Source organism: Mastigoproctus giganteus, chromosome 7 (assembly GCF_048544385.1).
Source record: "Mastigoproctus giganteus isolate SK-2022 chromosome 7, ASM4854438v1, whole genome shotgun sequence".
NCBI classification, from domain to species: Eukaryota; Metazoa; Arthropoda; class Arachnida; order Uropygi; family Thelyphonidae; genus Mastigoproctus; species Mastigoproctus giganteus.
Genome location: NC_143581.1, coordinates 222,641,729 through 222,658,442, shown reverse-complemented (window position 1 = coordinate 222,658,442; position 16,714 = coordinate 222,641,729). Strand labels below are relative to the sequence as shown.

General features: G+C 36.2%; 1 protein-coding gene across 1 annotated transcript in view; it reads right to left on the bottom strand.

The window, feature by feature from the left end:
- The window catches only part of LOC150083718 (AP-1 complex-associated regulatory protein-like), a 149,489-nt gene that overhangs the window by 58,703 nt on the left and 74,072 nt on the right, over positions 1-16,714 (bottom strand). The window contains exons 5-6 of the mRNA XM_090378582.1: positions 16,293-16,349; positions 7,177-7,273 (exon numbers count right to left, since the gene is read on the bottom strand). Coding sequence (XP_090234708.1) covers positions 7,177-7,273; positions 16,293-16,349 — 154 coding nt within the window. The remainder of the gene's footprint in view (positions 1-7,176; positions 7,274-16,292; positions 16,350-16,714) is intronic.

The window sequence follows — 16,714 nt, the reverse complement described above, 5'->3', positions numbered from 1 at the left end:
TGGACATCGTTGAGATTAGAACTGAGACTACGTGTATTTGTGTAATGAATTAGGAAGTGCTTGGGAGGTTTAGATCTTTTTGCAGATAAGCTTGCTCTATTAGTTTGACAATTCATGGTGTATCCAATAATAAGAAAAAGTGGGCGGGACATGCTGTATGAAGTAATGAAATTTTTGGATATGGCGTACACATGGTAAGAATATACCCAGATCCTTGACATAATGTGGCCTCGACAATGCCCCCCGCATACACACTGCTCGGATTCCGTCCAGTCACTATCTGGCAGAGTAGCGGTAGCAAGGTTATACACTAGCTGATCCGGAAACCTCCTAGAGAGTTACCAATAGGTTCAGTCCGGTGTACTAACTAGTGGCCGGCCGGCGAACACCGCTTTAGAGCTGTACCTTCGAAATGTAAGGAATATTGGATCTCGCCATGATGTTCATCATAACCCCAAACATCATCATTCATACTGCATGGTGGAAGAGATAGGGAAGGGTTGACCGGAACTTAGCTCTGGAGACTAAACATGGGTTCCACCTCTTCAAGCCTCCAATAAGCAAAGTGGTGGTATTGCACCGGTTGATGAGAGTCATCTACCACCTAGTACTGCCTTGTAACATATAGGGGCTGCATTCCTCCATGTGGTGTGGGCGCCACACCTCGACCCCTGCTTACGTTGGTTCACACCTGGGTGGTCACCCACCATGTACTTGTGCATGGAGGTTATACCCAGGATTACTAACAGTCCCACCATTGTGAAGGTGCACACGCAGGGGATTTGGCTGTCACAGACTGTCCGGATTTCGCCGAAATTGGGTCCACTTGACTTGAGTTCACCCGAATATCAGTTCCATCAGCGTTTTAGACTCCCAGGTAGCAAGTACAGCTTGTCTGGCATATATGCGAGAATGTCTGTGATTCGCCAACTCTGATATGCACATCTGCAAATCTATAACAGAATGTATAGGTTGTTTGGTTTCTATTCTCAGTATAATTTTTTTCAGTATGCACCTTGAAAAGTATTTTCAAATTCTTGATAATGCTTTAGTTCATTGGCTGCAGTTCAGACGAGGTATTCAGAGGGAAGAAAACAAGCTTCAGACTTGTAAGTTTTGAAATTACTGAGTGAAAGTTGGCGGGGCAGTTATCAACAATCAATGCAATTTTTCTGTTTTCTTTCATCTTTCTATCAAAATTTAAAATTCACTGTTCAAAAATTTCCCTCGTCATAGTTGTAGTCCAACTCTAACAACTTTACTCGTTGGAAACATCGGGGTCCTTTACTTTTGCCTATTACCAAAAGCTTCAGTTTTTCATTACCAGCCATATCTGCACCAACCAAGATTGCAATTCTCTCTTTACTATTTTTTTATTTTTACCTTAGGTGGTAAAAAACATTTATCACCTTTAAAAGTAAGTATCTTGTTCGGCAAACATTTAAAAAATAAACCTGTTTCACCAATGCTGAATATGTCTTTGGGTTTGTAGTCCTCCATAATTTTCTTTAAAACTGTTTCTTTCCAATGGGTACAGTCTTCTTTGATTAGAACTCTAATTTCACCAAAAATATCTTTTTTGAGTAAGCCATGGCACTATTTAAATTTGCCCAGCCAAACAGAACTGCCTTGGTACATTTTATGCCTCAGAAAAGATGTGCACTCCATAGCCTTTTCTTTTATTAATTGTCCTGATATTGGCATGTTTTGGTCTCGAATCAACTTCACCCACTTAAAAGCAGCTTCATCTACATCTTCATACGGTCATAATTTTGCTCGCTTCCAACTGGGTTCTGTTTCCTCAATCAGTTTGAGAATTGAAACACAGTTTTTCAGAATGGTTGACTCACTACTGGCAGGGATACCAAATTATTATTATCATCAGTTTATTTACAGAGATTTTAAAGCAATTTCTTTTTAACCGCCTTCCCCCCCTCAATCTACACTATTAAGCACTTACTTTTTCCACTATACTCAAGGATTTCCTCTTAGACATTGTTAGGTTACTTGCACAGCAGCTAAAACAAAACTGATTTAGGGACCACTTGTAACTACCACGTAAAAAGTTGTTGTTATTTGGGTTTTAGGAGCATTAGCAACTAAGGCCATATTGCTCTGGGGATATGCGGTGGTCATTCCCTGACCTTTCCACATCTTCCGTATTTGGTAGTCACAGGCTCTAACCCTGGTCTAATCAAGAAGCGTGTGCTATGCACTGCCGCTCCTGCTCACCTGGCTACAGACGCCCCACGTAAAAAGAGACAAGTGAAATTTCGGAGGGAAGAATTTCGGAGTGCAAGTGTGGATGACTCGTTTCTGAGAAACAACAGATGAGTTTCCTGGATAAAGGAAAATCACCCTCCTAATTCTCTAATAGGGTACTTACAATAGAAAACAGGTTAACCAGAGCCAATGTCCATGTTGGGAATATGCTTTAATCTTTGCCAATTGTGTGAATGCATAGATAGCAGTTGGCTAGTGCAGAGGTATAGGTTTTACAGGCACTACTAAACCGTGGACTGTTTTAGCTGTTTATTCTTAATCCTTTTAATTCATGCTTTCTACAGCATCAGCTCTATTGCCTAAAGGCCAGAGGTGTGAACAACACATACTCAGGTCTCTTGAAATCAGTTTGTTGAAAAGTAAAATGTTTGTTGTCAGGCGACAGCATGGGTCTCCCAACTCAGCATCAGTTCATTGTATGGAAATTTTCTTCGCTATACGGAAACAATTTTCGGTACAGTAGAGATGGAGGTATAGGTTTTATGGACAGTACTAAACTGCCCATAAAAACTATACCTATAATTAGCATTAGCTTTCTTGCATATATATACCTATAATTAGCTTGCTTTCTTGCATATGATGCAAGAAAGCAAGCTAATTAAAAAAAACCCCACTCCCATTTCACCCCTCTGTTCGTTCCAAATACCTGTCCAGCTCCACCTTAAATTTATTTAGGCTATCAACTTCCACAACAAAGGATGGAAGTCAGTTCAACCCCACTGGCTAAAGGCAAACTTCCACACATCAATCCTACATAATGTTTATTGATAATCTTTTTAGCTCTTAATTCGTGCTTTCTACAGCATCACCTCTATTGCCTAAACGCCAGAGGTGCAAAAAATGCGTACTCAGGTCTCTCAAAATTAGTTTGTTGCAAAGTAAAGTGTAAAGTGTTTGCTGCCATGTGGCATCAGGCATCTCCCCCAACTCCACATCAGTTCATTGTATGCAATTTTCTTCGTTGTACATAAAAAATTTTCAATGTAATTACCAAGGGAAATAAAAAAAAATTTGCTATAAAAGAATTGAATGAGAATCAATCTATGTTTGACAAAAATAGTCTTGCAGTGAGAGATTGGGGGGGGGAAAGACTGACATTTATCAAGAAACAGAACACTGGTAATTATTTAAGCTATATAAGCATAAACAGTATATAACATACAAATAATAAAGATAAATTATACTTTCCCCCATTTTTTTACTGCATCCCTTTTTGATTATCTGAGAAAATAAACCATCTGAAATAACCACAGTCTCAAATGTTTTGAATACCTGAGATTCTACTTACTAAAATATTAAATTGACTAAAGTAATATTAGAATTTGTAAGAAGCCAAAGGATGCAAATTTTCATATGTGATTATGAGTGGAAGAAGTGCACCTGGCAAAGTTGCTTAAACTAGGAAAAAAATGTGAGAAGCAATGAAGCCTGCAATAGTGAGAATGTGACCATGTACTTACTTCTAAAATACAAGACTGGAATTGAATATTGGATGTTGGACTTAAAATTAGACAAACATGGCAAACTATAATATCTAAAACATGATATTGTGCAAAAAAGCTGATGAAAATGATATCAATTCAATGTGGACTGAGGACATAAGGGTGAAAATTCTGCCTATTAGTGAAATGGAAAAGTATACAAGAGAGGGCAACTAGAGAAAATTGCAAAAGTGGAAAATCAAAGTGCCTGGTATGTCTCTTTTACTGGCTTAAGGTTATGAAAAACTGTAAGAATAAATTTAGACTCACTTGTCTGAGCAAAGGAAAGGCACCTGGGAGGGCAGAAGTTCCAACAGATGATGGACCGAAGCATGATGCCCTGAATTGGAGGAGTAGTTCTGCTTATTTTAATGCTGCTAGCATCAGTTGCTTGCTATGGTGATAGCAAAAATGTGGTGGTGCAGAGGGACATTATCACATCTTTAAATTATTATTTTTTTTATTTTATTTATTTATTTTTTTGTATAAAATAGAAGTCCAGATCAAACTTAAACCTCAGATTTTTTTTTTAGGATGGGAAGATTAATGAACCTATTATCTTTCAAGAGACCAATAAAATATATATATATATATATAAAAAAAAACTGGTTAGCATTAGCATTAGTAGAGGATGTGATGCAAGAAAGCAAGCTTATGCAGCATCAGCCAAAAAAAAAAAAAAAAAAAACCACTTCCACTTCACCCCTCTGTTCGTTCAAAATACCTGTCCAGCTGAGCCTTAAACTTATTTAGGCTATCAACCTCCACCACAAGGGATGGAAGTCTGTTCCACCAACCAACCACCCGCTGGCTAAAGGCAAATTTCCGCACGTCTATCCTACATCTGTCTTTCCTCAATTTGAATTTATGCCCTCTCAGGTGATTTTTCTGAGCTAGAGGAAGAATCCCATCAGCACTGAGCATGCTTAAACCATTCAAGGGTTTATACACCTCTATCAGATCACCTCGCTGGTGCCTAGTCTCCAGACACTGTAATTTGCAAAACTTAAGCCTTTCTTCGTAAGAGCACCCCTTTGTTCCATTCACTAATCTTGTTGCCCTTCTCTATTGGTATTGATGGTATCAATGGTATTGATAATACTAGAATTATTCAGCCATCGCTTCTTGAGTAATGGCTGAAGATCTGAAACATACTGTCTATGTGTATGATTTTAATGAAATGTAGGATTCACAAATCTTTCCCAAGAGCAAAATATAGAATTTCATGGAATTGCATTAATTGGAAGTTCAACTGTTACATGTGGCAGATATAAGCTAGTCTGTAATCAAGTCACAAAGGAGATCAGGCAAGCAAAGGCAGATTAAGAGAAATCTTTGGCAAATGATGCTAAGAAAAACAGCAAGGACTCCTTTACTTATATAAATTCTAGAAGGATGGGGATAAATCAGATTGGTCCATTTGATATCGATGGTTCGACTGTTGATGATCCTGCTCAGATTACTAATAATCTGAATGAGTATTCTGCATCTACATTCACATGAGGAGTTATTAAGTGAGGAAAATGTGGGAAGTTTATGAAACCGTAACAGGGTGCTTAATGATTTTGTAATAACTGAGAGCAAAGTGGAGGAGAAATCGTTGAAGTTAAACATAAGAAAGGCACCTATCCAGTTATATTAAAGGAGGCAGCAAAGAAAGTAAGCCATAATTATGAGAGCATCCTTGGACTCAGGAGAAGCCCCCACGGACTGCCAATATGCAAATGCATCGCCAATTCACAAAGGGGATCTAAGGGTGGCATTAGTAATTACAGACCTGTTAGTTTAACTTCTGTTATGGGGAAAATAATGGAGTCACTGGTCAAAGACACATTACAGGACCATCTAGACAAGACTGCAGTAATAATTCAGACACAACATGGGTTTTTAAAGGGAAGTCTTGTCTGACAAATTTGATTGTATACTATGATGTGGTTACAAAGGAACTGAATGAAAAAAATAATTTTGATATTATATACTTGGATTTTGGGAAAGCTGTTGACACCATTACGCATGGAAGACTACTGTACAAATCAGAGCAGTGGGGTATTAAGGACAAGTTGCTACAATGGATAAAAGGGTGGTTGAGTGGGAGAAGACAGAGTGGTAATCAATGGACGCTGCTCTTCATGGATTAATGTTATTAGTGGAGTCCCACAGGGTTCGGTGTTGGGTCCACTGTTGTTTTGTATATTTATCAATGATATTGATGAAGGTATATCAGGCTTAATGTTGAAGTTAGCAGATGATACAAAGGTTGGCAAGGTTGTTAATCACAGTAATGGCAGTGTGCTACTGCAATAGGATCTAAAAAATTTCGGCAGATGAACTGAGAAGTGGCAACTGAAGTTTAACATTGACAAATGCAGAGTGCTGCATATGGGTAAAAGTAACCCCAGAGAAACATATCAACTGTATGGTACTACACTTAGGGTAGTAGAAAATGAAAAAGATCTGGGAGTAATTGTGCAGTCAGTTATGAAGTTTCTGAGCAATGCAGACAGGCTGCCAGAACAGGTCATGGAGTATTGTCAATGACACACAGTAATTTTACTAGTAGGGAAAAGGAGGTGATTATCTCTTTGTATAAGGCAATGGTCAGGCCATGCCTTGAGTACTGCATACAGGTCTGGAGGCCTCATTTTAGGAAGGATGTAGAGTTACTTGAACATGCACAGAGAAAGGCAACAAGATTGGTGAGAGGAATGAAGGGTTCCTCTTACCAAGAAAGGTTTAAGTTCTGCAAACTGCAGTGAATGGAGACTAAGCACCTGCGAGGTGATCTGGTTGAGGAGTATAAGGCTTCGAATGGGTTGAGCACACTGAATTCTGATGGGATTCTTCCGCTTGCTCAGATTACGAATCTGAGTGGGCATAAATTCAAATTGAGGAAAGACAGTTGTAGAACAGATGTGCAGAAATTTGCCGTCAACAGGTGGTTAATTGCCAGAACAAAGTTCCATCTGTCGTTGTGGAAGTTGATAGTTTAAATAAATTAAAGGAAGAACTGGACAAACTTTTGGAATGTGCAAAATAAACAATTTTTTTTTTTTTGGCTAATCCTACATAAGCTCATATGCTTGCTTTCTTGCATCACATTCCTCCATTACTATTACTAGATGGACAGACAAGCTGAAGCTAATAGATGCATTATGCATTTGTGAATGCAACTAATAAAACAACTTATGAGAAAGCTGAATTAAGCGAATGAAAGAAAGAAAGCTGAATGACTGACTGTCCCCCGTCTGTCCAACCACTCATCATCCCGAGTAAAACCTTTCAAAGGGGGATTAATGATGAAATTAAACTTTAAAATTCCTTGATTTTATTATTTAAAAAGAAAAGTTTATTGCCACTTTTACATGCCTAAAGCTGTAAAAATGACTTTCCAACATACAGCAAATAAAAATACCTGAGAAAGAATTTTAAATTCTTGCTTGGCATGCTCTTCTAGTATTGCATCATATTTCCTTGATTTCAATATATCTTTCTCATGCTCAGTTATAAAACTGAAAATAAAAAATAATAACATACAAAAAAAAAAGAAACAAACAAAACGATATCACAAAAATAAATGAAAAAAATACAAGAGTTTATACTGAAACAAAATTAATCAGTACAGGATACAGAAATGAACAACGCAATAACACACTAAAACAATGTATATGCATTTAGACTTAAAACAAAATAAATATACTAAAGTAACAGAAAGTATTTAAAAGCAAGCAAATTATATTAAAAGCAGTAATTAGGGCTCTGTGAAGAATTTTCTCATATTAAACTCTCTCTAGAAGTTCTGACATGATTCTGGTAGTTGAAAAGTGGCCTTAAGTTATGTGCTGTAAGTGTGAACAATTTTATGAAATACATAATGTGGGATTTGAGGCTGAGCCACGTTTTGTTATATGACTAGGAAATTCTTTGCCATGTCTCTCAAACCACATTAGCATCTCTCTCTCTCTCTCTCTCTCTATCTATATTTTCACATAGTTTTGTTTCTGCTGATGTCAAGTGGTGTGAAATCTAGCATGCAGAGATTTGATATTTTAAGGTGCTCCATAACAACTGCACGTGCACTACCATACAAGACTGACATTCTGCTGTTTAACTAATGGAGTGCAATTCTCCATCTTATTTCAAAATCTGGATCTTTGCAATTTTCTCAGGAATGTTGGAAGTTCTCTGTCATCCAGGCAGCTACAGATTCTCTACCTTCTTTAATGCATCTATGCCACTTAAGTTGCAGTTTTATTTAAACACAGATCTTCTAACACTCACTCTCTCTCTCTCTCTCTCTCTCTCTCTCTCTCGTACTGATACCATGGTGAACGCAATTACATGTAACAAAATGTTGCTCAGCCATCAAATCTTACATTATGCAGCTGACAAAATGGCTTACACTAACAGCAAATAATGTCACTTTGCAACTGTATCATCACATTCTTGTACATTCACTGCCATCTACTTGCAGTGTCAGCTTGGGTATCTAGAAGTGAAACATTTATTACTTCTGAATAAAATAACTCAGTTCCAAACATATAACTTTGATTTATTTTAATTGGACATAACTGTCAGAGTTAACATCTTCCATACTAACATGATTAGTTGTAAATATCCTTGGCTTACAATGAATATTAGAAAGAGGAAACTTAAGAATTAATAATGAAAAATGGGGTGTTAAAATGAATAAAGGATTAATGCTTTGAGGATGGGGAAAGAAAAAAATCATCATATCTACACTTACCTGGTTACGAGAGAGAGCGAGAGAGAGAGAACAATTCATCTATTTCATTCTTTTCTTTATAAGCATATATTAGCAAAGGAGCACAAGACTCAAAAATAATGCACATAGTGATACACATACTATACAGAATTTGCCCCAGAGTACTTCAACAGACCATTTAACATTCAGAAAGTCATATTTTTTAAAACTTTGCTTATATTTTATGATGCAAACATAAACAGATAATCGCTTTTCCTATTCCTAAAACAGTGCATTCAAACTATAGAAAAATCTATGATTTATTATTGTTAATGTGAAAGCAGTTTGATTTAACCATTTTAGTAATATAATACCTGCCAACTTTCAAAGAGCTTTTAAATTAAAAGACAGACAGAAAGAAAACATTTCATGTTTAAGAAAGGTTTTGGCATTCTGGGACTTCTTTATAAATTAATAATAATTAATGTAGGTCATACAATGGTACAGGTAAATTATGTATATTATAAAATACAATAAATCACATTTATTACTTTCTACATTTATTTTCATTCTGGAATTTTAGAACAAGAATTTACAATTCTGGTGTTTCAATTGAGATGTGTTCAATTAACTAGTAATGTTTTACTAGTTAACTGTTGTTACACAAGATAGATGTCTCACTTATTGTATTTCATATCTTAAGAATATTAATTATTTTATTAATATTAAATTATCTTTATTACTTGCTTATCAACTATACAGATAATTAACATTATTGCCGCTAAGCAAAGTACTGATAATACTGTTTCTAGTACACATTAATTCTGGAATTTACAATTTTCTTGTTGGCACCAAACTAGACAGAAAATTAGATTTTTTTTTTTTTTTTTTTTTTTTTAAATAATTCTGGGATTTTTTAAGTGAAAAACCTACCAAAATATACAGCACTAACACATGTTGAAAGGCTAGAAATTATTAATTAATGCTACTTATAATGAAATTAAGATATCAATTTTTATTTAAAAAAATAAATCCAACAATCTTATCCTTAACACTAAAAGGAATTGGACTTGCTAGTACTTCTAAAACTTTAAAGCTATATCAGAGACATATCTATCTAGGATGAATCAATATTTAGGATATAAAAAAAAAAAAAAAAAAAAACAAGTCTTCACAAGGAAGCAAAAAAGAATTTCAGAAACAGCAGAGATCCATTTCCATTAAAATGTATATCAACTTTAAAAAAGAAGAAAGAAATTCCTTCAGACAAGCATATAACAATTATCTTCAACCACTTAGCACAATCAGAATGCATCTTTGATGAGAAGTGAAATGATATGGAATGAAAGCTACTGAAAGTTCCCGTAATTTTCATTCCACATCAATTCAGGAACTATTCTAACTGGCCTGGTGATAAGAAACTTCCCGAACTGTTTAAGTGTTTCCATTGAGATGTGTTCAATTAACAAGTAATGTTTTACTATTTAATTGTTGTCACACAAGATAGATCAGTCTCACTTACCTTAATATCTTAAGAATATTAATTATTTTATTAATATTAAATTATCTTTATTACTTGCTTATCAACTATAAAGTTAGTTAACATTATTGCCGCTAAGAAAAGTACCGATTAATACTGTTTCTAGTACACGGTACTACAAGCAATATTATTCATTGTGGTGACATGACCAGGAGTATTATATTTAGTTAAGTATGATTAATATGATTAACGGTGCATATATTAAGGAGTAACTAAGGAGAATAACACAAATAATACAATATTTACATCATTATAATGGGAAATAAAAATGTGGCAATGAAGTTGCTTCTAATCCAGCATCAAATGTTCTTATTCCATAACCAGGGTGGCAATTGCTTCACCAAGTAATTTGACATTATTTACACCACAAAATTAGCATGTTATCCCACTTATATTGAAGTAATCCACTCTAAGATCATGTGGCAGTCTTTTCAGCGGTCATCTTCTGCAGGTCAATTCCAAGTTGTAGGAGTGCCTGTATTTTTGAAAGTGCTTAATCAGATAGTTTCAGGCAGTTGCGCTTCAGAAAAAGTGTAGAGTTGGACCTCAAGGACAGCAGAGAGTTGTGCCACTGACAGGTATCCAAAATGATGTTCAGGACATTTATCATGCCTGTGAACACTTTTGCAATAGTAACTGTGCATCTGGTGTCAAATAATTTAGCTCTCATTTAGCATTCGAATGTCAATGACTGAGTTTAGCAGGTCAATGATGCTTTATGAGTGGCCCATTTGTGAGTCCAATATTTGCATGTGTGTACACTGGTTTCTTGTACATCCACTGCCATCTACTTGCAGTTCATTGAAACTTGAATGGTTGTACAGTGATACTGTCATTCCACACATTACAATCAGCTTGGGTATCTAGAAGTAAAACATTTATTACTTCTGAATAAAATAACTCAGTTCCAAACATATAACTTTGATTTATTTTAACTGGACATAACTGTCAGAGTTAACATTTTCCATACTAATATGATTAGTTGTAAATATGCTTGGCTTACAATGAATATTAGAAAGAGGAAACTTAAGAATTAATAATAAAAAATAAGACAAGCCCAGTTTTCAGCAGCATACAAAATTTACATGATAAACTGTGGTTTGCAGATATCAGGCAGCAGTTAATTGCATCTTGGTTGGTTGCTATTTGATTTGGCTAAGATTTAATTTGAAGTGCAGTATATATGTAACAAGTGCAGTCAAGCTATCACTGACTTAAGTATCTACTGCTATTGGATTTGCTGTAGGTGGGTTATGCATCCGTGGGATATGCCATAGCATTATCTCAGTGATGCATAAAAAGGAGTAAGTAAAGGCTGAGAAAGGAGGCCAAAAAGGACTCCACCTTGTAGTATCCCTGCAACTATTTGCTGGGTGTAGAGAGGGCTTCTTGATTGCGAGGTGGACACAACCCCAATTCAATAATGAAGAGAGTGAGAAGTTCTCCATTTATCCTGAAGAAGGACTGCAGTTTGTTGAGAAGAGATATGGTATTGAGATTGTCAAAAACAACTTCAATATCAGCGTACACAACAGCTAATTCCTATTTATTTTCAAACTTTGATAGGATGGATGTCTGTGCTCTCAAGAAGTTTGTTATGGGTGATCTATTTGTAACTGGAACTGTTTATGTTTCTAAAAAGGCATGAAATCATGGCTTAATGCTGGAAGGCATTTGAGGAGGCATATTCGTTTAGGCATTTGAGGAGGGTAGAAACATTTGGAATAGGTCTAAAATCTTTTCGGCATGTTTTCACTTGGATTTGTGGCACTGGGATCACTGAGTATTTGTTAGGAAGGGAATACCTACACTACTACTCAATACTCTTGCAAGGAGAGGATTCAGTTGTAAATGTCATAAATGTGGGCAATACATTAGGATGTAGGGGCTAAGCCACTTAATGACAAAATAAGATATTATTTTGTCATTAATGGGCAGGGGAGTTTATAGCATTTGTAAATTGCTGCCTGGTGATGAGAGAGAGAGACAGAGAGGGAGAGCAAACTCAAGAGTATTACAGGAATAACCATCTGGTAGTGGTGTTGGTTTGGAATTTGGCAGTGAGATCCATCCAGATAAAGATCTGAAGAAACGTACTATGTCTGATAGAGAATAAATAGCACTTTGCCTCTAGACAAAGTAGCTTCTGTATAAATCTGAGGTCCACCACACTCCAGTCCCTGTGGGCAAGTAAACACTCTTGGCAAATGCACCCATCTCATGAGATCAACTGCAAGGAGTGGATGACATCCTTCTATGCCCTAGTAAAGAATGATGTCGCCTGGGTACTTGGCTGCCATTAAGTATGTATGGGGGTTGAGAAAAGTCAGAAATTATAACTCTTCTCCATGGTCTTAGGGCTATTGAAGTTAGGCATAGGCCTTAAGAGAAGTAAATGTAATCGGGTTATGATCTGATATGAAGGAGGTTATGGTGGGATGCTGACTCTGCAAACACCAAAACTTAGAATTAGGTTGAGATAGTTGTTGACTATTTTAAAATTTGCTGGTGAGAGACTGATCATTAGTAATTGTAAAGGTTTTCTCATATGTGGCAGAAGGTTAAAATTGCCACAGAGTAGATGAGTAGCAGAGGAAAGTAAATTGTTGCTACATCAATTAACGAAGCATAGTTTCACGATCACGAGTATTAGTATTGGCCATATGATGCAAGGAAGCTTATGGCTTATGCTGCACCAACCAAAAATATAAATAATTAAAATAAAAATAAAAAATAATAAAAAAATAAGTAAATAAAATAAAATAAAAATAAAAAAATAAGCAAATAAAATAAATTAAAAATAATAATAAGAAGAAGAAGAAAATTTAAAAAATATATTAAATAATTAACACGAGAAAAGGAAACAGACAACTTGGCTGGCTAAAATAAAACTTCCTGCAATCCAGCCTAAACATCTCCCCTTGTAACTTGAAATTATGGTCCCTAGTTCTAGAATCATTTATATGCGTGAAAATTTCATCCTCATTCATTTTACTTATGTCTTTTAGAGCCTTAAATACCTCAATCAAGTCTCCTCTAAGGTGCCTAGATTCCCAGCTCTGCAACCCACATATTCGAAGTCTTTCCTCATATGGATGCCCTTTTTCCGATCTCACCAGGCGAGTTACCCATCTTTGAACCCTTTCAAGAAGCACAATGTCTTACTTCAGGTGCAGTCTCCATACTTGAACGAAACTGACTCGGATTGTAGGAAGTTACTAGATGTGGCACAAACAAATTTAATCCTGTATCTTTCATGAGAATAGCTAATCTACCACTTCTGGATGAGATCTTGATGTGTAGAAAGTTGTATATCATCAATGGCAGCACGGGCTATTGACTTCTGTTCAGGTTCAAGCCATGTTTCAGATAGGCAATTATGTTGTTTGATAGATGGAGGTTCAAGAGTTTCAAGTTTATTTCAGAGGATCAAGGCAGCTTGATATAAAACTTTCAGGGTAGCATGATAGAAAATTTTGGCAAGTGCATTCTGTTTTTTGCAATTTGGCAGTTTTGGCCGGATGAAGGTTATACCCTGAATTAGTAGTGATCAAGAAGTATTACATCAAGTTGATTAGCAGTTTTTAGTGCAAGAGAATGATTAGAACTGCATGTGGTATGCATGGTTTTTGATGGTTGTCATAGAGAATGGGGCTATTTCAGCCTGTCAATCGTGCAGATGTGATCATGAGTTGGTTAAAGTCTATTTCCATAGTGTTGGCTTTTGAAACTATTTGAGAGAGACAATAAATCCACAACTAATCACTTTTGTTTTAAACTATTGATCCCCTCATATTCACACCAGTGACACCACAATAACTAACCTTAAAAACCCACCTTTCAATTAAAAACATTAATAATAATAAAAAAAATCCTAACTCCATATAATTTTTCTCAGTATCAAAGCTGTTTACGATAATCTTTCAATATATCTGGAAATTTACATATGTTCAAGGCCTTTTTTCAGGAGAAGAAACTGAAGAGTGGCTCAAGGAGGAGTTCTATCAGCCATATTTTTTTTTGGAATGGAAATCATTTATCATTCATAATACTAACTCCTTTTCAGATGCAAAATTCAATAAAGGTGGTGCGATGAATTTTGCCAGCCTTATTGAGGATACCTTAAGGGTTCAGAGAAACTGCTAGTTATGGGGAGAAAGGTAACACAGATCTGCATTTATCTGATGATATGGGTCGAAGTAATGCTTGCACCCGCCTCAAGAATCTTTGTTTGTTGCAGTAACAGCGGATGTTGGCAAGATGTTCTGAGGGTTGCAAAGTTTCAAATGAATGGGAAGATAAATAGTTTATTTCATATAGTTTACTTCTATAGCTTACTTTAGGGTAAACTATAGAAGAGTACTTAGTCTTAACTGTGTCCACAGTAATGTCAGGAGTGTTGTTAATAGAACGACAGAATTCAAACTCCTGGTTACGACAATTAATGCTGACATAATAGGGCTAACAGAAACGTGGTGCCACCCAGAAACTGGGGATGGGTGACAAGTCCCATTAAAGTATATATAATGTACACTGAATGGGCAGAAATCATGAGATACCTACCTAATAACGAGTAGGTCCGCCTTTTGCCTGGATAAGAGCAGTCACACGGTGAGGCATTAAGTCCACTAGTTCACAAAAGTATCCCACAAGTATTTCCATCCATGCTTGCTGCACTGCTGTCCATAATTCCATCGCATTCCTGGGTGGTCCAAAGCTAGAATGGACCTTTCCACAGCATCCCAAAGATGCTCCACAGGGGTCATGTCCGGCGAATGGGGAGGCCATTCCATGGTGGTAAAATCTGCAAAATGCTCTTTGAACCATGTTCTAGTCACTACGGCTCTGTAGGGAGGCACACTGCCCTGTGGGTGCACAATGACCATGAAGGAATGCAGATGGTCTGCAAGGATGGACATGTAACCTGGCCTGTTCAGAGATGCGTCTAGAGGTATCAGAGGTCCCAACGTGTGCCAGTTTGACCATTACCAACCATCCAACCTGCCTGAACAGTCCCATGCTGACATGACGGGTGCATAGCTTCGTGCGGTTTCCGCCAGATATGCACCCTCCCGTCCTCTTGAAATAACTGGAAATGGGACTCATCAAACCCGAGACCCATCTCCAATCATTCAAAATCCAGTGCCAATGTTATTTTTCTCAGTTAAGGTGTAAAGTCCTGTGTCATGGTGTTAGCATTGGGACTCTACTGGGTTGGCAGCTTCCATAACCTATTGTGGCTAATGATCGCCTGATGGTCTTGGCGGAGACATTTCTGACACCTCCCTCGTTGAAGTTGGGGGTGATTTGTGGAACTGTTGCTCTCTGGTTGGCTGAAACAATGCGAGACAGATGTCGATGGCCACATTCATCCACTACCTTTCTCCGCCCGCAATGAGATGCTATTCCAGAAATGGCATATTTCCGATACACTCTCGATACTTTCGAATGGGGATAGCGCAATTTCTGTAACACCTCTGCGATAAAGTAACCCATGCATTGGGCACCCATTATTATCCCGCTTTCAAAGTCGGTTAACTTGCAACGTTTATCCATACTGACATTGAATTACTGTCTATGTGAATGCACTGATGCAGTGTACCTATATACCTACCAAGCAGTGGGTTTGTCCACTAGCAAGACAGGTGACAGCAAATAAACAGTGTATGTCACCATGAAATATGAGCATAAAACCCTTGAAAGTCATTGTTAGATGGCTTTAGTGCCAACATTAATAAGCATCAATAAGGTCTGTTACACCACATATTTTAAAAACAACATGAACATGACAGAGATTTTTTATTTTTTAAATAAATCTTTCAAATAAAACTATAAAAGATGGCCATTTTGCATAAACTGCACAACTAAATTGTAAAAGTTGGCAGGCATGAATATACTACTATTAACAAAATGATAGTAAAGAGCAAACAAAATCTTGATATCATTTATGAAAATTCAAGTTCAAAGTGTAGTACTCAAATTTTGCATTTAAAAAAAAATAAATAAATAAAATAAACTAGCATCAAATCCACATACAAGTCTTTATCTAACGAATATTAATTATCAAGGAAGAACAATATGTTACACTTAACATGCATTATTTCTTTATTTCAAATTCTACAAAATTATCATATTTGCATTGTTGTTTTATCTGAATAGAGAAAAGTGATTATACATTCACACTATATACAATATAAAACAGCTTTTAGGGACATATGAAACAAACAATATAACAGAGTTCACAAACAGAGGGTTATATAAAAATACTTAACATAGGAAGAGAAACTTGGAGACAAAAGCAAGACTCACCCGGCTTTTCATACAGCTAAGCCATGATGATATACTATATAAAAAAGATAATGCATTAAAATACAGCCAGTCAGATATTTCTCTTACACAAAATTGTATCTGTGCAAAGTTTACAGCTTCAAAGTTTCAAGACAATATATGTAAAATAAGTTATTTATACCAGGCTGGTTTCAATGCAACAAAAAAAAAAAGTAACATCCAAACTCAGTTATCTTGTATAAAAATTTAAAAAATTCCAATTGTAGTGGTATTTGAAAGCCTGCATATGAAGTGCAAAGTCATGTGGTGAAATCCAGTGTTCTTCTGAGTATAAATAAATACAAGGCTTTTATTGGGGATGAGGTGTAACTATGAAAATTTTCTTTATATCTTTATTTATATTATTTTCTTTATATCTGT